At 41.6% G+C, this 21,491-nt stretch overlaps 1 protein-coding gene across 3 annotated transcripts in view; it reads left to right on the forward strand.

Moving 5' to 3' along the window:
* The first annotated feature begins 983 nt into the window (after positions 1 to 983).
* Positions 984 to 21,491, forward strand: part of TUBGCP3 (tubulin gamma complex component 3) — a 57,302-nt gene continuing 36,794 nt past the window's right edge. Inside the window, exons 1-6 of one of the 3 annotated variants that reach the window (XM_077927666.1) lie at positions 984 to 1,544; positions 12,890 to 12,997; positions 14,549 to 14,616; positions 15,863 to 15,940; positions 17,351 to 17,568; positions 20,647 to 20,819. In XM_077927666.1, coding sequence (XP_077783792.1) covers positions 1,469 to 1,544; positions 12,890 to 12,997; positions 14,549 to 14,616; positions 15,863 to 15,940; positions 17,351 to 17,568; positions 20,647 to 20,819 — 721 coding nt within the window. In that variant the 5' untranslated portion in view covers positions 984 to 1,468. Of the gene's footprint in view, positions 1,545 to 12,887; positions 12,998 to 14,548; positions 14,617 to 15,846; positions 15,941 to 17,350; positions 17,569 to 20,646; positions 20,820 to 21,491 lie in introns of those variants that run through there. The other 2 variants (XM_028728113.2, XM_028728114.2) reach the window with 2 other exon arrangements.

The following is a 21,491-nucleotide window of genomic DNA, read 5'->3' on the forward strand; positions in this document are numbered from 1 at the left end:
TAAATAAATGATACTTGAAACAAACAAAGAAATCCAGCAGTTTAAGGGCCAGACAAAAGTGTTAGGTAGAAGGCTGAACAGGGTCTGGAGGAGCATCAGATATTGGTTTAATTTGCAGATTAAGGTATCTTCCCGACCAGGCAACTTGTTTAATGATCATTCATCCTGATTTGTTTTTTAGGAGAAATTCAACGATGTTGCAGCAAGCAATTGTTATTCCACTTCCTAGTGCGTGTCGTTATCACTTTCCTGATTGCAAAAAGCCCAATCTTTTGGGAAAGTGTTTCCCTGCCAGAGCTCCAAAGGCACTTCTGCACTGTCACTATTTTTGGGTGGGATTCAATCTCATACAGGCAAATCCAGGTTGTGCAACTGTAACTGATTGGGAAGTCTTGCGCATCAAACCTGCAGTATGGGAAGTGGTGGTGGTGGGTGGTTACTGCTAGCAGTAAGTAGCACCATCTAACCTCCCTGAGCATCTGAGTGGATGCTCAAGGAACAGGTCGTCTGAAAGGGGTGTGACTGAATCCATTCCGAAGACAGTGGCAGTCTAGAAGCAGCAAGGAGGAGTTTATAATTTTTGCGATTTTGTTTTCCCTTTAAAAATAAAATTATTTATTTGGTTTTTCAGATTAAAATTTTACAGACACATGTCCAACATACAACATAAAAACAAGATTCCAAGGAATCTCTTGGACTTCCCTCTTCCCCTTTGTGGGTCCTATTGTTAATAATTTCATCCTGCATCTTTTATAACAATCCGAGAGATTTTGTTTTCCATTACAATGAGAGCAGCAGAGTTTATAGAGGTCACAGCCTCCATAGAGGCGGTCGAAGCAGACTCGCGCCTTTTTCTTCTTCTTACATGCCCCGCGCGCGCCCAGCTCTGATCATTTTAAAAGCGATGACGCCACGGTGCGGCCAGTGACGCCCAGCTATGGGTGGAGGGACGCCTCCCATGTTTCCTTGGCGTCTGGCAGCCTTGACTTGAGCATGAATAAATGCGTGGCTGCAAAATGCCGGGGGTTACAGAGATATAAAAGAGGCACAAACACTCCCCCCATATTAAAAACTAAGCCCCGGGCAGGGCCTCTTATCTGTGTTGATAGGGGTCCGTTTGCAACGCGGAACCTCCTCGCCGCGGCTTAGCGGCGGCGCGAGGGAAAGTGTTCGGCGTTGCACCGTCCGGGCTGCGAGGGGCATTGTGGGGGCCCGCATTTGAAAACCGTTGCTTGCTTCTTTTTCTTCCCCTCTCTCAATTTTTATTTCCCCCCTTCCTTTCTCTCTGCCCCCCCCCCCCCCGCCACCACCTCTTCTCTTCTCCCTCCGGCGTGTTTTTTTTTTTATTAAAATGGCGCCCTAAGCCGCGGACCAGGGAAGCCACCCGAGTTGGGAGGCTCGAGGAGGAGGGTAAGGGCGGGCGAGGGGCGCGTCCTCCTCCCCACCCTCCTGCCTCCAATGCGAGAGGATGGCGAGCCCGGATCAGAAATCGCCCAACGTCCTGCTGCAGAACCTGTGCTGCCGCATCCTGGGCAAGGGCGAAGGTAATTGCCTCCCCCGAAGACTATAGAAGCCCTTTCCCGCTTGTCGTGAGCTTGCTCGGGTCGCTTCTCCGTGTGTTTGTGTTGGCTTGTGTGTTGTGTTGTGTTGTGTTGTGTTGTGTTTTGTGTAGCGGCTCCTCCTGCCCTTCTGTCAGCGGAGCCGCTGTGGGAGCTGTGCAGGTGGAGCGAAGGATGCTCTATCTAGCCTACCCACATAATAAGGTGTAAGCAGGCGAAAGAGGCTGCTTCTGCTGCTGCTGCTTCCCGTGGGTGGCCGAGTTGAGCAGACGGACAGCTTCGTGTCCCTTGGAATAACTTGGCTGCAAAACCACCGCCTCGCCTCCTCTCGCCGAAAAGAGGTGCCCGAAACAGTAATTAATACTCATCAGAGAGAGAGAGACAAGACGTCCTACTGTAAGAGTGCCTGGTCGGTTCTAGAAGTGGGGGCTCCAGGTTTCTTGCCTCAGCTCCACTGGGTGGACTTGGCTGAGATTTGGCCCAACCACCTGGGCAGCAGAGCTTCTTTGTGCATATAAATAAGGCGACGGGGGTGGAAAAGCTAAGTAGGGCCTCTGAGAGGAATAGGCTGGATGCTGGATCACTGAATATTGTGTGGAATAGCTATACACAAATGTAATATTCTGCATTTAGGGTGTTTTTTTGGTGGCGGAGAAATCAGATCCACATGTACAGGATGACACTCAACTTGACACCAGGTGGTGTGAAATGAATTGGTGCGTTAAAAAACCCCAACAACTGCTAGCAGACCCCCCCCCTCCGGTATGGTTTCGGGACCCTGTTGCAGGAGGTTGGACTGGATGACCCTTGGGATCCCTTCCAACTCTACAATGCTGTGATTCTATGAACCTAGTTAGCCATAGTATGCTGGACTAGGTGGCCACTGGCCTGATCCACTTGCTCATCTTCTGTTCTTAACCTGCTGGATCAGGCCAGTAAACCATCAAGGCCAGCATTTTCTTCTCACAGTGGCCAACCAGATGCCTGTGGGAAGCCCTCAATCACTATCTGAGTGCAACAGCACTCTCCTGGTATGGGTCCCAGCATCTGGTATTCAGAAGCACACTGCCTCTGACAGTGGTGGTAGAACATAGCCATCAGGGTTAGTAGCCATTGACAGAGTTATCATCCACAAACCTGTCTAATCCTCTTTTAAAGCCATTTTAATAGGCTTAAGCTGAATATGAGACAGCAGTGTACTGTTAACAGCTACAAAGGCTAATACAATTTTTGACTGCATCAGCAGATGCATAGTGTCCAGATCATGAGAAGTAATTGGTACCACTGTTCTGCATTGGTCAGAACTCCAGGTCTGGAGATTGTGGTTTAAGAAGGATATAGACAAATTAGAACATCTCCAAAGGATGACGACAGATACAGAGGAGCCTAGAGACGAAGTCCTGTGAGGAAAGATTGAAGTCAGGTACAATTAGCCTTAAAATGAAATGATTAAGTTCCAGTGTAATGACCACCATAAGTATTTGAAGGGTTGTCACATAGATGGAACATACTTGTTTTCTCACGCTCTAGGTAAGGAGTAGCCAATGTGGTACTCTCCAGATATTGTAGGACTGCAACTACCATCAGCCCCAGCTAGTGTGGCCAACTGGAGAACACCATGTTGCCTATTCATGCTCTAGAAGTTAGGACCTGAACCATTGAAGAAAAAACTTAGACTGAACATTAGGAAGAACTTTATGCAGGTAGAAGCTGTTGGAGAGTGAGGCAGACTGCTTCAGAAGGTGGTGGACTCTGCTTTGTTAAGAAGTATTTATGCAGAGGTGAGATAGTCACCTGTTGGGGTTCTGTAGAGGTTGATTTCTGCATCATCGAACATTTGAGTTCTTTTCCAAATCTTAAGAGGCTTGATTAACTTCAGAGCTATCTCCCAGCTGATGAGATGCTGCTAAAAAAAGCTGTCTTGAGTCTTTTTTTTGAGCAATGGAAAAAGAGGTACAGCAGGTATGTTGTGATTAACATCCCATAAGTAAGCACACAGATGAGAAAATCTTAGGAAAAGTTTGAAATGCATTATTGTTTCTAAAGCTAAAAGTCATCCCCATTTGTAGGCTACTTTTCAGGCTATGAAAGTACAATGGCTACTGAATGCACAGCTTCCTATAGATCATTGTGAGAGATTAAGTATACATGATTACAGTGGTACCTCGCAAGACGAAAAACTCGCAAGACGAAAAACTCGCAAGACGAAAGGGTTTTTGGTTTTTTTAGTTGCTTCGCAAGATGAATTTCCCTATGGGCTTGCTTCGCAAGACAAAAACGTCTTGCAAGTTTGTTTCCTTTTTCTTAAAACTGTTAATACAGTTGCGACTTGACTTCAAGGAGCAACTCATAGCACGCGGTGTGGTAGCCTTTTTTGAGGTTTTTGAAGACTGGTGATTTTTGAAGCTTTTCCAAAACTTTTCCGAAACCGTGCTTCGCAAGACGAAAAATTCACAAGACGAAAAAACTCGCAGAATGAATTAATTTCGTCTTGCAAGGCACCACTGTATGGTATTTCTCCAGATACTCATATTTTCATAATTAAATTTGTTAGTTACTGCTGACGTAAAATCCGCTTCTGAGCATAACATGCATTTTTGTATGTGTAGGTTAAATTTTCTTATTTGGTAGGAAAAAAATGTAGCACTGAATTACATAATACATCCTGTTAATCTGTTTGCAGTGAGAAAATAGTTACCTATGAACGGGACAGTTGAAAGATACAGCAATTGGATTGTATCAAAGATTATAAAAGCAAAAATGGAACTGTGCTATGTTTTCTGCAGACTTCAAGATGGCTAAAAGTCTGAAAACACCAATTAAAAATAAAATAAACATAGCTAAAAAGGAAACTAAAGCGGGGGATAAATAGAAGGAACAGTAAACTTCATAAGAAGTAATAGGTAAAGTAGCATAATTAAAGACCACATGGCAGAATTTTAAAAAAACACCCTACAATGAAGGTTAACTTATCTTATCATCCACTTAAGCTACCAAAAAGGAGGCAAGGCAAACCTCTTGGGATTAAATTCCAAAGCCTTGATTCAGCCCTATTTCTAGTTCCAGGGCCTCCACTGTTGGCTTTATATGACCTGGCAAGATCATATAAGAGGAGTTGGTCCTTTAGTTATCTTGGTCTCAATTTGTGAAAGGCTGAAAGTTATCACTAGCATTTTGAATTGGGTTCAGTAATCCAACTCCAATTAACAACCTGATTGATGATTTCTGAACTGATTGAAGTTTCTGGACACTTTTCAAAGCAACCATGTTAAGTGACTTTGAATGATCTGGATGTGTCATTGTGGTTAGGTCTGTTGTCTTGCAGGACCAGACTAAACTGGGCAAACATACATCTGACCATGGCTTTTACCTGAGGGTCAATATCAAGGCCACAGCCAGAAGCACGCCCAGACTATGAACTTGTGTTGTGTAACCCCATCCAACACAGGTTATATTATTTTTCTGATATTGGAGCAATCTGTATGTATGGCTGCCTTGCCCTGCTGTGAGCTAAGCCATGGTTTGTCTTAGCATTGTGTCATATTTGAGCTCATGGTTTATTTCCAGACAAACCACAAGCTGTAACCAAGTCTATGGATTACTGCTTGTGGGTTGTGGGAGATAAACCACAAGCTATGGCTTAGCTTACAGCATTTTGCAGCAGCAGGACCAGAGGAGGAACAAAATCGCCACAATCTTCTCTCTGAGAACCCACTCATTTGCTGATTTGTGCTAAGTCATGGTCATTGTCTCAAACAAGACATAATGAATATTTGCTTGATCTTTGAAAATTAGTTAAGATGACTTGGATGCATACTTTATTGTGCTTTAAAAGTTTGGGGTTTCTTTTGGTGTGTGCAAGCTGCTGCAAATATCAAACACGATTCAGTAGTAAGGAACTTACTTGATTGTAGCTGGTTGGCATCTGTCTTGAGAGACAATGGTGTGTGCCTCCAATGATGAAGTTAAATCACTGCGTTAGCAGCACTGAAGTGACATCCCCTGGGAGCAGGCCTGGGCACTATGTACGAAGGGCCTGGAAAGCAGAGCACTGCATTTGTCACCAGCTTGGCTGCAGGAGTAACTGGAAAGAGGCAAATGAGATGCCACCTGACCACCTTAGGGACTCCACTCTGGATTTGTGTAGGGTTTATTGCTTAGCCTTTTCTTCTCCTGAACGGTATCCTGGAAGCAGTGTTCGAAACTCCCATTGTTCTCGGCGCATTTTGCAGGGTATTTCATTAGTGTGAGCAGTTTCTAAGTTCTGGGTGCAGTACTGCGCCTAAGATTTCAGATTAAAACTGCAGTGTGGAAGGAAAGGAGGATCTTTTTCTGCCTCCCCACTTCCAGCTACTCTCTGAAGACTGTAGAAGAGACTCTCTTAAGAATGTTAGGTGGGTGGGCAGGAGAAGGACTAGACCATGTGAAAAATGAACATAATACTTTAGCTGCAGTTCAGTCCTTTTCAGCCTTGTATTCCTGTTATAAAAAAGTTTGCCTAGACAGCCCGTAACCTAGCTTTAAGGTGCCATTTAGCTTCTTGTTTTCATATCTCAGTTTCCAACACTGCCTGAAAGGCAGCAGAGATTTAGGATCAGTTTTCCTTCTCCTAGATGGGCTAGCTTCCCAAGTTGACGAGCCCCACCTGCCTCTGACTTCTGTATGTACAGAAACCACCTTCTTGACTGTTGGGCCCACTATTATTCTTTTGCGCTCAATTTGTCAGAGCCTGTCTTCACATGCAGAGAAAGCCCCTAACTCTCAGAGAGCTTAAGACCTATCGGCTGTCCTCACCTGGTTTAGCCGGCCAGTCAAAGCCATTCCTGGGGTGTGGCTGCTGTTGCATGCTGACAGCTTCTGGGAGCCGCAGGTGAGAATTAAATTCAGGGTGGGGACCAAAGGTGGGCAAACTACTCCAGATGGAGCACAACATGCACCCCTCCCATCTCCTAACACCACATACATCCCATTTGATTGTAGTATTGCACAGGATAATTCACCTGCCCATTTTATGAGACTGAAGTCTCTAGAGAAGAAACAGTGTGTTAAACTTGTGTGGATTTCACCAAATAATTGTTTATAGAATTGTTTTATTGAAGGTAGATGTAATTGGTAATTGCTAAGTAGATAGGTGGGTATGAAAATACTTGTGGAATTTGCAAGAAGTAGGTTGTTTGCCTCTGGGGGGAAATCTCTGCATCTAGCACAGAAATGAAATCCTGACAGCACAATTCCATGCATATTTACTCATAAATATTACTCATTGTGTTAAGTGAGTCTAACTTAAACATGCATAGGATTGTAGTATAATGCTACCATTATTTGTTCAGATCCTTGGGAGTAAGACGCATTGAATTAACTGTGACTTACTCCTAAGTACAGTAAATATGGAAATGTTTAGATTGCATGTAGGTTTTGTTCTTTTAGCTCACTTTGGGAAATACAGTAGGTTCTGAAGAACATGGTGTTCTATAAGCTGGCGATAAAATTAGGCTTTTCTTAAAGATAACTTGTTACTTGCAGCCTGACTTGTCTAAAGAGTTCAGATTAGGGGAGAAAGGTCTTTTTGTCTAAAAATCATAACCTGCCACAAGGGGAAGAGTGACAGAAGACAAAACTGGAGCAATACCAAATTTATTCATTCCCTTGAACATTTTATCAGAAGTAGAAAGGCGTATTTGATTAAAAAAAAAATCAAATTCAAAAGCTTCAGAGAGCTGAGTTGAGCCAAGACTTGAGACCTGCTAAAATCAAAATAGCTTTGTGGTAGTATAAAAAGTAGCAGTTACTCAGGTGATAGATTGAAAATTGCCTATCCTTATGCAGTTCAAATATCTTTACAAATAGGGAGCTTTTAGAATGAATAATTTGTCTGATGTTTATGTTTATAAAACTTGTACTTCATTTATGGAAACATCTTTTGTCATACTGGGAAATGTGGACATCTTGGACATCTTCCTTTAAATGCAAGTAATTGTTCCTCAGTTTTAACATTGTGAGAGATTCCTGGTAAGCCTCCTACTGGTTGTGCACAGGGGCAATGTTTTCTTTCACATTGGTACTTTGGAGCTCACGCTAGTAATCAAATCTGAGGACTTTATTGATTCTTTAGAAGGAGGCCAGTGATGCTGTGTCCTGGAAGCGTCGAGGGCAACTCTAATCACATACTGTAAACATATTTCTGTGAACAGAGAAATGTGCTCCTCTAAAGGTTATTGACTGAGAGTTGCTAACTGATGAAGTGAGGGACCAGGTTGCTTGCAAACATTTGCAGATGGAATTGGGGTCATCAAAAAGCCTCACACAAAATAATAGCTATGATGAAAATAGTTTTGTTAGGTCACAAGGAGGAGTCTAATTGGCAAAATGTTTTTAAATTTTAGGTTTGTAAAATGATTTTGTAAACCTGTGGGGTGTTATTGACCCCACCTACACATTTTTTTGTGATGTTAAGGGGAAATGAGTGATTTGTCTGTTATGAAAATGGGCAGAATTCTGTTTCTTCATCCTCTGTATTATTTTGTCACATGAAATGGAAACAACAGGCTCTGGGCTAAGCACCTGTGGATAATGGCAATTAGTGAATAACCTTAAAGAGCATTTTGTGTGGCTACTTTGAGCCCAGCACCCTATGTGCATGTTGTTTGGGTTTTCTTGGACATTCCAAGGCAGTAAAACTGACCTTAAAAACCATAAGTGAAACAACATTTCCCCCACTAAATTACACCCCCCCTACATCCCGCCCAAATGCCACGTGGTGCCGTATTTTTCCATCTATAAGAAGCCCCCATGTATAAGTTGCCCCCTATTTTGGGGGACTCAGATTTAGGAAAATGGGGGGAGATGTATCTGTGTATAAGATGCCCCTAAATTTTTGACATTATTTTTTAGGAAAAAAACCTAGTCTTATACACGGAAAAATACGATAATTTATTCTCTGTATTGGATGAGAACTACCGTTGTTTCAATAAAGGCTATTGAGGCAAAAGTTTTATTCAGGGGTGTTTGACCCCATCCGTTGATGAAAGGTTAAACTTTCCTTCTCCCATATCCTTTGCCAATATGGTGGCATTTATGCTTGAGGCTACAGGAAATTGGATTTCATGACTCCAAAGACCTGTTGTTGTTTTTTTACTTTCCTTGTGTCTTTTCAGCAAATGGTACTTGAGGTCTTAAGTGCAAACCTTGTTTAGCTAATTTCAGTGGTTTTGTAAGGTGTGGGAAGGAAATCACTAAACCACATAATTTAACCATACATATTTAATTTCGTACTCTCCCTTTTCGGGAAATTTCTAAAAAGCGCTAGCCGTGACAGTTCCTTTTTTTCTTGGATCATTTTGACTTTAATTTCCTCTTGCCTCTAATAGTTTGTCTACATTTTCGCAGGGAATTTGTTCAGAGTTTTTTCTAGGCTTTGAAATATGTATGCCGAACACTGCAGTTCTGAGTAGAAAAACCTCAGATACATTAGTGGAGATGGTGAGAAGGTTGTGAAAAATGGTTGATAAAAGAAAATTCCCACTAAGCATTATGGAAACCTGACTTCATAGCAGCTACATAAAAGCATGCTCAATAAAAACGTGCCTCCTTAAAATTATTGATACTTTTGTTCTTTGCGTTCAGCACTTTGAGAATCAGAATGCTATTTACTGGTGTTCTGAATTCTTTGGAGAATATTCCACAAATCTGTTCATTAAGAGATCCTGTCAGAGTACTCAAATAAGGGCACAATTGTGAAATTGCTAGCATTCACATGAGCTTTGAAAGGCAGGTCTATGGCTATGTTCCATCTCACATCTTTATCAATATCACACTTAATCTATATCCCACTTGCATTGTTTTCACATTTAAGAGGTGAAGGTCTCATTCAATTTAATGAGACTTTCACATTAGAAAATATAATGTTTTGAAGGTCAACTTTTCTAGGGGGCATACAAAGGAACACCATATTATATAAGAGAGAGAGTGAGAGTGATGGATGCTAATTTGCTAAGTTCTCTGTTTAGCCTTTTGTTAACATGAATAATGGAATCATAGAATTGTAGAGGTTCGTCTAATCCAACCCCTTGCGATGCAGGAATCTCAACTAAAGCATCCATGACAGATAAGAGACTTCCTTTGCACGCACCCTGTATACAGCTCATTAGGAACTGCAGGATAGAAGTCTATTTCTTTATATTTGTAGAGCCCCTTCTCTTTACACTTGGCAAAGGTATTTGCCTTTTGGAATTGAGGCTGCCCAGCAGTTTTCTGTTTTGCTGACCCAGTTCAGCCAAATGTGGAATGAAGTCTCTGGCAGAGGCAGAGACTTTTAAAAAGCAGTTTGAGGAAAGAGTGCCTTTTCATCTCAAATATTGCTTAGGTTAAAATAATATTTACTTCTTCCTCTTGCTAAGCTGTATGGTCAATTTTATGGCCTAGCAATTTCATGCACTGAGATGCTGCTGCCTTTATTCTGTCCAAGGTTCATCCAATTGAAAGCGTGCGTGTGGGACCCTGGACGTGATATGGTTGCTACATATGTATTGGGAATTCAGCACATTTTTTATTTGAAATTATTACATATTTCTAATGAATCTAGGGTTCTGAGTTAAGGTTTTAGAAACAGTGGAATATTTTTTCCAGAAGCTGTACTTTGCCATTAGGAATATAAGCAGCTCTTCTTCATACAGAATTTGGGTGACCAACAATTTAAGACTGAGCGGACTGCGCTCAGTTAAGGTATATTAAAATAATTGTTATACATATGTTATATTCCTGTGCTATGCTATATGGAATTGGGTGAAAACCAACTCTGGAAAGCAGTTTGTCAAGATGTTTTAGACTACTATTCCTATCCAGAACTGAACACTACACTGACCTTAAATAAGTGTCAGCGAAGGGATTGGCTTTTCTGGATAGAATTCAGAATGGATCTGCAACTAATTAGAAAGACACAAAAAATTCCCCTTGGTATCCACTCGCAAGAACAGAGCATTTTAGAGCTAGTTATCTCACCAGTTTCCGTAAGAAATGTATTCTTATGGAGCTGTGTTTCCAAGTGATGCCCAATGTAGTCTTAGATGGCTGTTACAACAAGGTCCCGTGCACAGACAGACTTTGTATTTGTGGTCAGCCTCAGGTGGAGGACATCACTCATTATCTGTTAGCTTGCCTCTTTTTATAGGGTCCCAAGAGTTCACTTTCTGAAACCTTTGGTTGCAGAAGCATGTATACCCCAGGAGAAATGGTTCAGGGTTTTTTTTTTGTGTGTGACAGTAATAGCTTTGTAACACAGAGAGTGTTTATGCATTGGATGAAGAAAAAAGAAAAGAAAGGAAAGGAAAAGGGGTTTAGATAAAATTACTATAAATTGTTTTGGTGATACAGAGGTTTAATCAGGTTAAATCTAAGCTTGTTGATGTCTCTGGTATCTCCTCTCTCTCACATCATGGATGTCTGCTTATATTATGGACGTATGTTCTATATTATTTTATTAATACTATTGCTACGAGTTTGTCATGGCCTTTGGCTAGAACAATAAACTTACGAACTGTAAGTGAAAGTGGAAACTGAGTACAGTGGTACCCCGCAAGACGAACGCCTCGCAAGACGGAAAACCCGCTAGACGAAAGGGTTTTCCGTTTTGGAGGCGCTTCGCAAAACGAATTTCCCTATGGGCTTCCTTCGCAAGACGAAAGCCCATAGGGAAATCTCCAGGACAGCGGGGAAGCGCAGCGCGTCTTCCCCACTGTCCTCGGACCGCCTCCCGCCGCCCGGCTTCGGAACGAAGCTGCGAAGCCGGGCGGCGGGGCGAGAACGCCTCCTCCCGCCGCCCGGCTTCGGATGGCTTTCCTGAAGACTTGGGGTGGGAGGAGGGTTTTCCTTCCCACCGCCAACATTCAGAATGCTGTTCTGAATGTTGGCGGTGGAGAGGAAAAACCCTCCTCCCACGCAAGCCCCGGGAACAGAGGGAAAGCGCTGCTCGCCTTCCCCTCTGTTCCCGTACCTGTCCTGAAGGCTTGCGGTGGGGAGAAAAGCCCTTCTCCGCACCACCAGCCTGGCAAGCGGTTTCCCTAGGAACGCATTAATTGATTTTCAATGCATTCCTATGGGAAACCGTGCTTCACAAGACGAAAAACTCGCAAGAAGAAAAAACTTGCGGAACAAATTAATTTCGTCTTGCGAGGCACCACTGTATTTCTAATGCTTTATTTATTCCCCCGTACTGTTAAAGGCAGAAATGCATGCAAATACTGTTATTTAAAGTCGTGTTCAAATTGAGAGCAAAAGCCAAACAGCTGAAAAGTCTTTGGAATAGTGTGAGGATAAATACAATGTTCCGGGGTAGAGCAATGTGCAAATGATAGAGTGGGATTCATGGGCAGATTTCTAGGAGGAAATAGTTGGGTGTTCTCATGTATCCCTTCCTGGAATATCACAGAATGTATAATCCTCTGCACATTATGAGTATGCCAGGGAATATTTACTTATCATTCTTTGTCATTGAAAGCCCCCCCTAGTAGTTCAGCAATGAAATTGCTAGTGCATTTGGAAAGCTAAGCAGGGTCTGGAATGATTTCAAATTGGATGTGGGACCATGTGTTCAGATTCCTATATTGCAGGGGGTTAGACTAGGTGACCCTTGGGATCCTTTCGAGATCTCAAATTCTATGATTTTTATGACCTGTGTTTAATGGCGGTGCCTATAAATGGACATGAAGTTTCTACAACCCTGTAATGAACTTCTGAAGTAATCCAAACTATGTTTCTTACTTCAGCTGACTGCTTCTGAGCAAACTGTGGTATTAGACACCAAAAATCCTGTTTATGCAGGAAGACACAAGATTGTTGTGTGTGTGTGTGTATGTAGGTATGGAACTCATAAAATTAAATGCATTTTCACAGTCTCTTATTATTAAAGGTAAAGGTAAAGGACCCCTGACAGTATTTGTTCCAGTCGCAAACGACTCTGGGGTTGCGGTGCTCATCTGGCTTTACTGGCCGAGGGAGCTGACGTTTGTCCGCAGACAGTTTTTCCAGGTCATGTGGCCAGCATGACTAAGCCGCTTCTGGCAAAACCAGAGCAGTGCACGGAAACGCCATTTACCTTCCCACCGGAGCGGTACCTATTTATCTACTTGCACCTTGACGTGCTTTCGAACTGGTAGGTTGGCAGGAGCAGGGACCGAGCAACGGGAGCTCACCGCGTCGCAGGGATTTGAACCGCCAACCTTCCAATCAGCAAGCCCTAGGCTCAGTGGTTTAGACCACAGTACCACTCATAAAATTAAATGCATTTTCACAGTCTTACTATTATTAACAGTTGACTAATTGTGATTTTATTTCAGCTGATGTAGCCCAGCAGTTTCAATATGCAGTGCGAGTCATTGGAAGCAACTTTGCCCCTACTGTTGAAAGAGATGAATTTCTTGTAGCAGAAAAAATTAAAAAAGAACGTAAGCTTATTTATTATTTTTTAACAGTGTTCAGAGCAAGTTTTATAAGGTGTTCAATGCTGTGTGGGTTTTGTCTCTTATGATAGAGCAGGTTCACTTTACTGTTCATCAGTATAAACTATTACCTTGTTTTTCACCATTGCATATATGTGCTTTTATATTTATTTATTTAAAATATTTATAAGATGCTGTAGACTATGTCTACTCAAGCTTAGTGAACAGCAAAACAAGCATAAAATACGATAATAAAATGCAGCGCCATAATAAAATTGTTTATTTTGTTTCGACTACGGCAGACCAACACGGCTACCTACCTGTAAATAATAAAATTGTGAAAAGGTTTTCTCACACAATTCCTTATAAAAGTTTCTAAAACTAATTTTTATGAACAAACAAAACATTAGCATATAAACTAGTACAAAAATATTTTCAAAGCTATTTAAAAAACAACACCCAGCAGAATGTCCAAAAGACACATCTGTTAAAAACCAATTGAAACAGGTGATTTTAATTCTTTTTTAATTCTCTCATATAGGAGAGCGAGAGAGTAATATGAATTATAGTAATAGATCACTGTGTCAGCAGAAGCTAGCAGGGTAGAAGCAAGAAGATAGTGTAATATAGAGTAGATGTATTTATTCTTTTGTCTGAACAAATTTTATCCTTCATATGTGGTTGTAAGGAAAATATGGAAGGAGATGTCTGCATTTATCTATTATTACAGCGTAGACTTGAATATTTTACATAGAAACATATTCATATAGGGTCATTTCATTGGATGAGATGACACAGAGCATTCCTGTCCTTTGGGGGAGACCCTGTGGCAGAGCGATCACCACATTTGTCGCCTTGCTGCTAAATAAGCTAGGGTGACAGGTGGAGGAAGCAGATTTTTTCACTTTCCCTTCCATTGATTCTAATGAGAGAGAAATAAATACAGTAGACTTATGCACATTTAACTTGCACACATTCAACTTTACATGCTTGGCAAAAAAATAAGTAAAAGAGCGGATGTCCAGTGGGGCGGAGAACTTTGGCAATCCTACCCATCATTGATCCAATGTGCTTTGATGATATGCTATTTTGGCTTTATGCATGATCCCCAGAACATAAGTTGTGGGCTTACTATACTCCAGGCCCAGGCCTGGCATAGTCTTGGGCCAGTTTGTGGGTGTGTCAAGGGATTTTGAATCTTGCCGATCCATGACTGCTGGAAATCCCACCCTCTGCCTGCGGGACATGGACCACAGAACATCTGTGCTCATGGATCTTCTCGCAAATTACCCACACATATCCCTTTCTCCTGGAAGGAACAGCACTTAATGTTATTTCATAAGGTCTCTTAAGCAGCCTTTGACTAGGATCACAGGCCTAGTCTTAAATATGACACCATCCTTCTGGCCAGAATGAATAGTCATCTACATTGTAACAAAGCAGCTGGTAGCTCAGTGAATTAGATATCTGTGCTAATTGAATTTCTGTTTAGTTTAAATGCTAATTTTGCACATGGCAAGCTTGCAGTGTTTTTAACTTGCCTTTTCTCTTTTAAAGTTGTGCGGCAAGGAAGGGAAGAGAATGCTGCTGTATTTTCAGAACTCTACAGAAAACTCCACTCACAGGTACAGGAATGTGTTCTGAACAACCCAATATCCAATATGGAGACTAATTGCTAATTGTTGTGTAAAGAATACCACTAATGTGGCTTTGCTAGATCAAGGAAATGAGTTGTGTTTGAGTTTGTTCTGATCTCCTGTCCTGTAAAATATTAAAAGCCCGTTTTTGAGGAAAGTAAAAAACAATCATCACGTGGTTTTTGTTGACTATATGACTTCTTATGGGAAGGACATACATCAGCATAAAATGTGTTTTGCTTTTTATGTTAAACTTATCTCACCACAATCTATTTTTAAGATAATGTGTATTGATTTATTGATCAGGTTTTCTGTCGGCCTCTTAAGTGATCTTGGTTTTCTTTCTTTTGTACTTGAGAATTTATGAGTCAGTTTTGACAGTGAAGTTCAGCGAAGTTCACAAACTTTTGTATACTGCAAGCAAATCCGTTATTCCCTGGCATTAATTAGTTGACTTCCCTCTGCTATAGAGAGACTAGTTCAATAATTTCCAGACTTGTGAGAGCAGTATAGTAGCTGCCTAAAAACAGCAGGGCATGAATTAGCATGAAGCCCAGCTGTTGGTGGGAGATCTATCAGTCATTTGTTTAAGCCACAGCTCAAGTTTTCCCGCTTATATTGCAAAGGTAAATTAATGAATTAGAAAAATTGAACAAACCATACTTAAAGAACCTAGAACAGTGACCTGAACTGTTGAGAATAGCCATTAAGCACTTCCTAATACTTTATATCAGTACTTTTATCATATGGTTATGACAAGCTGCTTGCTGAAATAGCACTGTGAAGATAATCCACCCACCCTGGTTGAGTAGTATCAGATCAGGGAAGAACTTATCCAGGCAGAGGTACCGTAAGTGGCAGATAACCTTCTGCTATATTGGCTGCAGTCCGAACCCACATAGAATTCAATAGGACTTTCTTACAAGTAGCTGTGATGGGTGTATACATGCACCACTTTCCTTTTTGAACAAAAGTAGACCTGTAAGTCTTTAATTGATTTGACCAACGCAGCTGAATGAAAAATTGGCAGTGGGTGTTTTTTTGCAGTAATCACGAAGCCTGAAGACCAGTCATGCGCTACAGTTAGTCAACAAGGCTTGGTTTCCATTACTCTAACCTTGCGTCTCCCATCCATACCACTATTAAATCATGGTAATACTTGCTCACGGGCAAGTAAAACTAGAACTAATTTTGAAACCACGTTACCATTTCTAATAGTTACCTCTTGTGGCAGGGAGTTTTGAAGAACAGGTGGTCAATCCTCTACCTCTTGCTGAGCCTCAGTGAAGATCCACGCAAGCAGCCAAACAAGGTAGCTATTTTTGTGGGTGTGGGTATGGGTGTCTATCTATCTTACATATAATGAACATGTAAAAGTATCATTAAGCTGCAGTTTGCTAAGCCACAGACAAGCGACATTGTGCACTACAGCATGGCAAGAGTTGGTGGATGAGCAGCTCAGGTGATCTGAACAGCCAGAAGAGGCTGCAGCAGGCCCCCAGCTCTGCTGGCTCGTCCTCCTGCCCATTCTGGAGCCTCTGCCCCTCGGATTCAGGTTCCTAGGCCAGCTGCCACTGCTACTGTCCTTCCTCCTCTGCAATTGGCCTTAGAATCAATCTGCTACTGCCAAGTAACATAAAGAGCAGCAGCAAGAGCAATGCAGGGATGAAGAAGGCATCAGAAGTAATGGCTGGCCAGTCACAGGCGGCATGAGGTGGAAAAGAGAACATCAAAGCTGCCCTCTGCTGATCCTTTCAACCTCTGATGCCTGAGGTTGCTGCCACTGCTACAGAAAGCAACAGAAAATAAGTCTACATTTTGAAATCTTCTCTCGTTTCTAGCAAGGGGCAGCAAGGAGGTAGGCAGACACAAAGCAGAGAAATAAGCTTCTTTCTCTCCTTGGTCTACCCCTCCTCCTCCACTGCCACCACCCTGTTCTGTGGCTCTGGGAAGCATGAGAAATGTTTCCTTCTTAGGCTTCCTTTAGTGGAAGTTGGTGCTTGGGAACCACTCAAGCGATGGGAGGAAATTTATGGAGCATTCACACACACACACAACCTTTTTTATCAGTGTTTTAAAGTTGATTTAAAAGAATTAAAGCTGGAAAACAAAAATAAAAGCCAATAAAAGTGAAATTATAAAAGCAAAACATAACTAAAGATTGTAACAATGTTTTAACGTGACCGGATAAATAAAGAAGTTTTTTTTTAAATCAAATTTTTTAATTGATTTTCACATTTAGCACATAAAAAATACAAAAAGATAAAAAAGAAAAACATTAAATACAGAAGTTTTTGCCTGGCGCATAAAAGATAGTAGAGTTGGTGCCAGGCATGTCTATCTGAACAAACCTCACCTCTGATGGAGGTGGTACTTAGACGAAGGCTGCTGGTGCAAGATCTTGGCGTGTCGGCAAGTTGATATGGAAGGAAACAGCAGCACCCCTTGAAGTACTGTATTATTACAACTCACAATGTAAAAAACTGAGACAAACGTAAAGTTGAAATGTTAGAGGTTAGCCTTACTAATGTTTAGCATCTGTTTAGAAAATTCTTTATAAAGTTTTGGGGCTTATTCTGAAAAGTGTATTCTGTATTTTATTTTTACTTTTTAAACAGATATATAGGCAATCGGTTTCAGAAGGATAATGTGTTTATAGTCATTTAGCTAATGGCAATGGGTTTATTTTAAAACTTTGGGTTGTTTTCCCCCTCCCTTCAAGGTATCAAATTTCGCCTCCCTGTTTGCTCAAGCACTGCCACGGGATGCCCACTCAACTCCGTATTACTACGCCCGGCCCCAGAGCCTGCCTTTGAACTACCAAGACCGGAATGCTCAGTCTGGCCAGAATTCTGCCAGTATGGGGAGTAGTGGAATCAGCAGCCTTGGCATGTATGCCCCGAATGGGCCAACACCAACCCCGCAGTCCTTTCTTCCAGGGTAAATGAACATTTTTCATGTTGCCGATAACCATGCAGAGAGACCTGTTTCAATATATAGCAGTCAGAGGTGACAGTGAAGGCTTGCTGTTCAACGAAACTGGCCTGCATGGCAGCTATCGTCTTAACCTTGTACCATAGGTCAATTTGACTCTTATTTAAGCTTATTTTATATCCTGCATCTCAGTGTTTCTTAGGGTGGCATATGCTAAAATAGCAAAATCAATGGCAAGTCCAAAAAAAGATTAAAGAAAGAAGCAGTTAGAACAAACAGCGGAAACAACAGAGCAATAAAAACATTTCAGAGGGAATTAAAGCTGTTACAATTATTTTTTTGAAAGACATCCAAGTAGTTTCCAGGCAAACCTATGTGGGAAGAAGATTCCATAGATAGGTCACCACTGCTTAAAAGACCCTCCCCAGCCACTGTCTGCCTAACATCTGAAAGCAAAGGAACATGGCAGAGGGCTTCAGTGTTTTTTGGGAATAGCCGTCCTTCAGGGTTGGTGGAACTGCTGTAGTTAATATACCTAACCAGGCTTCCTCAAACTTGGCCCTCCAGATGTTTTTGGCCTACAACTCCCATGATCCCTAGCTAGCAGGACCAGTGGTCAGGGATGATGGGAATTGTAGTCTCAAAACATCTGGAGGGCCGAGTTTGAGGAAGCCTGCCTAAGACCATACATTGATTCAAAGTAGTTATGGGGGGAAAGCCTCTGAGGGGTTAGTGCACTTACCTGGGAGAAAGCCCCATTGAACTTAGCAAGACGTGCTTCTGAGTAAATGCGCATAAGACTGTATTGAAAGTCTTATTGATCAAAGGCAGCTATCCCCCCTCTCTCTGGACCACACTAGTGTTGTCTACAAGACAACACAGAGACACTCTGTCTTCTGCTAGTCAAAGATTATGTAAAACGGGAGTCCAACCTTAATTCTTGGTTAGAATATGAATAAAGTAAACAGTTCTTAGCTGAATTTCAAGAAGACTGGTCATTCTTTGGACTCTGCTAGACTGGTAAAGAAAAAGCAATTTATATGTGTTGTATGTGCGATATAACATTGTGCCACCAGATGGCGACATGGAATCCCGTTTTTCTCTACCTGTTTTCCCTGTTTAACTTTACAATGCTTTAAACTGAAACACTTCTTTGATGTGTCCAGATCCAGCCTTTGTTGCTGGAAAGGAAGGTATGGTTCTTTATAAGTCACCTTTTGATATACTTGCTAACTCCCCCTCCCTGATACCTTCTAATGAAGGCAAGTGCAAGTATAGCTAGGGAAAGGAAAAAGAGAGAGAGGGTATATAAAAGCGATGTGTTCATAATTGCTGGTACTTGTTTATTTATGGCTTGCATATCATGCCTTTCCTCCAAAGAGCTGGATTTCAGGGAAAACTTTTGCTTGAAATCATTGGATGACAATTGTGTTTGCTCCAGCACCAAGGCAGAATTTTTGCAGCATGGCATTATCCGAAAGTGCCACGGGGAAGTAGTCATCACATTGGGGATAGATCTTGGCTATGAGGTCAAGCTACTAGAATATCGAAGGAAGAGGCTTCCAAACCTTGTACACCAAACTAGTGGTTTGTGTTTATGGTTCAGCTTTTTTTTTGGGGGGGGGGTGACCAGCATTTTCTTCTGCTGCCTTTAAGTTCCTGGGAATTCAGGAAGAATTGTGGTTGCTCTTGCTTGCTTTTCCTTCTCAATGCCTCACAGTGGCACTGCAGGCACATTGCCACTTGCAAATTCCTTTCATGGGACCTTATAAGGGAAAAGAACTGATTTTTAATGTGAACTCCTATGAATCCTGTAGCTGCCCTATGCCACTAAGGGAGCTAACTCTCAACCAGTGCTTCTGGGTGACTAATCCTAGTGCTTTCTTCCTATTGGTTTCCCAGAGGTTCTGTCAGCCAATAAGGGCCCATGAGCCTTCCATAAGGACAAAAGAAGTGTTGAGATCTGGCTCTTCCTCTCTTATGGGAGTTATGGGAAGCTTTTCTACTCATTTTCACTTCTAAACCACCATATTGGGATGGGGTGATAACAGATTTTAGGTGCTTGTAGAGAAAGCTCTGAGGTTATGTCTGGAAGATCTTTGTTTTCATTAACAACATTCTAGGATGTCGTCCCAAGGGGCGATTACCTTTGTATGTTCCATATATGATGACTGGGAGAACTGAAAATCTATCTTACTTTTTAATTCCCATATTTTTGAAATACCAGAGGAAGTCATCCCACTTTCCTGAAACTTGCAGCTCAATTCTGAGATCCAAGAGTGCAAGAACAACATCAACAACTTTCAGGGATGTCCTATCTGGTCTGAAATATATTTTCCTGAACAATTTGTTTCAGAAATGTTTGGTGTTGGATAAGTTTTAATAAGCTTAGCAGGCTTATCTTGCTGCTCCTGATCTGGGAAGCTGGCTTGCCCTTTCCCATGGTATATCTTAGCAACTTGACCCTGACTGTACCCAAAATAAGGTGCTAACCCAAATATGATGATGCTTATCCATGAGAATTCAAGGTAAGAAACATCTGTTTCCATGAGTAGGGCTGAGTTAGTAAAATAAAATAAGAGCAATTGCTTTGCTATCTGCATTGACCTATTAGAGGTGTCAGAACATTAAGCTGAAGCAACTTTTTGGCTGGTCTCAAAATTGTAGAACAATCATGGGCACCCTGCTGAGGTAAGAAAGCCTTTATTTTTACGATTGTTTCAGAAATTAGCAATTTTTCCACTGCAAATATTTACCAGGAATTATTTTCAAACAATTCTTTTGTATTTGCAGGGCTTCTTTAGCCATAGTTGGAATCATCTGGCTTTGAATGGGTAGCTGAAATTTCTGAGGTGCTTTATGTACTCTGTTGCAACATTAGTAGGCATGCAACAACTACCTTTTCTATATAACTGTCAAGAACTGCAAAATGGTGAATTTCTAAATGCATTCCCAAAGATAATTGGCCATGATAATGCCTTCTGCATCTGCCTATTTTTTTGAGCTGAAATTTTGCAGAAATATAAGTAGTTTTGCTATAAGTAAGACAACTCAATAGCTACATTATAGCTTTTATTTCCGCAGACAATCCTATCAACGTGCAGGCGTGGGAGATTGCCTTCGGCAGCAGCTGGGGGCACGACTTGCCTGGACTTTAACCGCAGGCCAGCCTACATTACAGAACTCTACCTCAAAAGGGCTCTCAACCACTGTTTCACGTAATCTGCCAAGGTCAAGGCGGGAAGGGGACATAACGGGTGAGAAAAATATATTTCATTGTTCATTCTCTGTATTCTTGCGTCACAGTGCTTAGCTCAGATTGGGATGTTTCAGCTTTGACCTTGATACCAGCTGATAACAATTCCCAGGAAAATTGTGTACACACAGGTTCTGCTATAGGAACACTAGTTGTATGAAATCTTAGCTACCTGAACACAAAGAATCATACCCAGACCTCACTACACAAACGGCTGATTCAGGTATCTCCAAATAGCTGGAGTCTGCCCACTTTCTTTCTCCTATGTTTTGCTGGTCGGCGCAGAATGAATATATATATATATATATATATATATATATATATATATATATATTCTCAAATGAAAGCCTTAATGAGTTCATTGGAACTTACTGCCAAGTAAGAGGGTATTGGATTGCAGCATAAATATACCCCCCCCCCATTATTCAGATATTTCCTGAGGCTCAAACTATATGAAGCTTCATTTTTTTTACCCATTAAAAAAAACAAAACAACCAGCAGAAAACCAAAAGTAATTTAAGGGATTAAGTTGAGGAATGACAGTTTGGGGGGGGAATGCATCTGCACCTATTTCTCACTTCCCTCCCTGTACCCTGGCTACAGGTATAAAAATAGCTTTGGGGAGGCACTTTTGAGCTGAAGAACAGTTGGAAGGGAAAGGGTTAAACAAACC

This window comes from Podarcis muralis, chromosome 4 (genome assembly GCF_964188315.1).
Source record: "Podarcis muralis chromosome 4, rPodMur119.hap1.1, whole genome shotgun sequence".
Lineage (NCBI taxonomy): Eukaryota > Metazoa > Chordata > Lepidosauria > Squamata > Lacertidae > Podarcis > Podarcis muralis.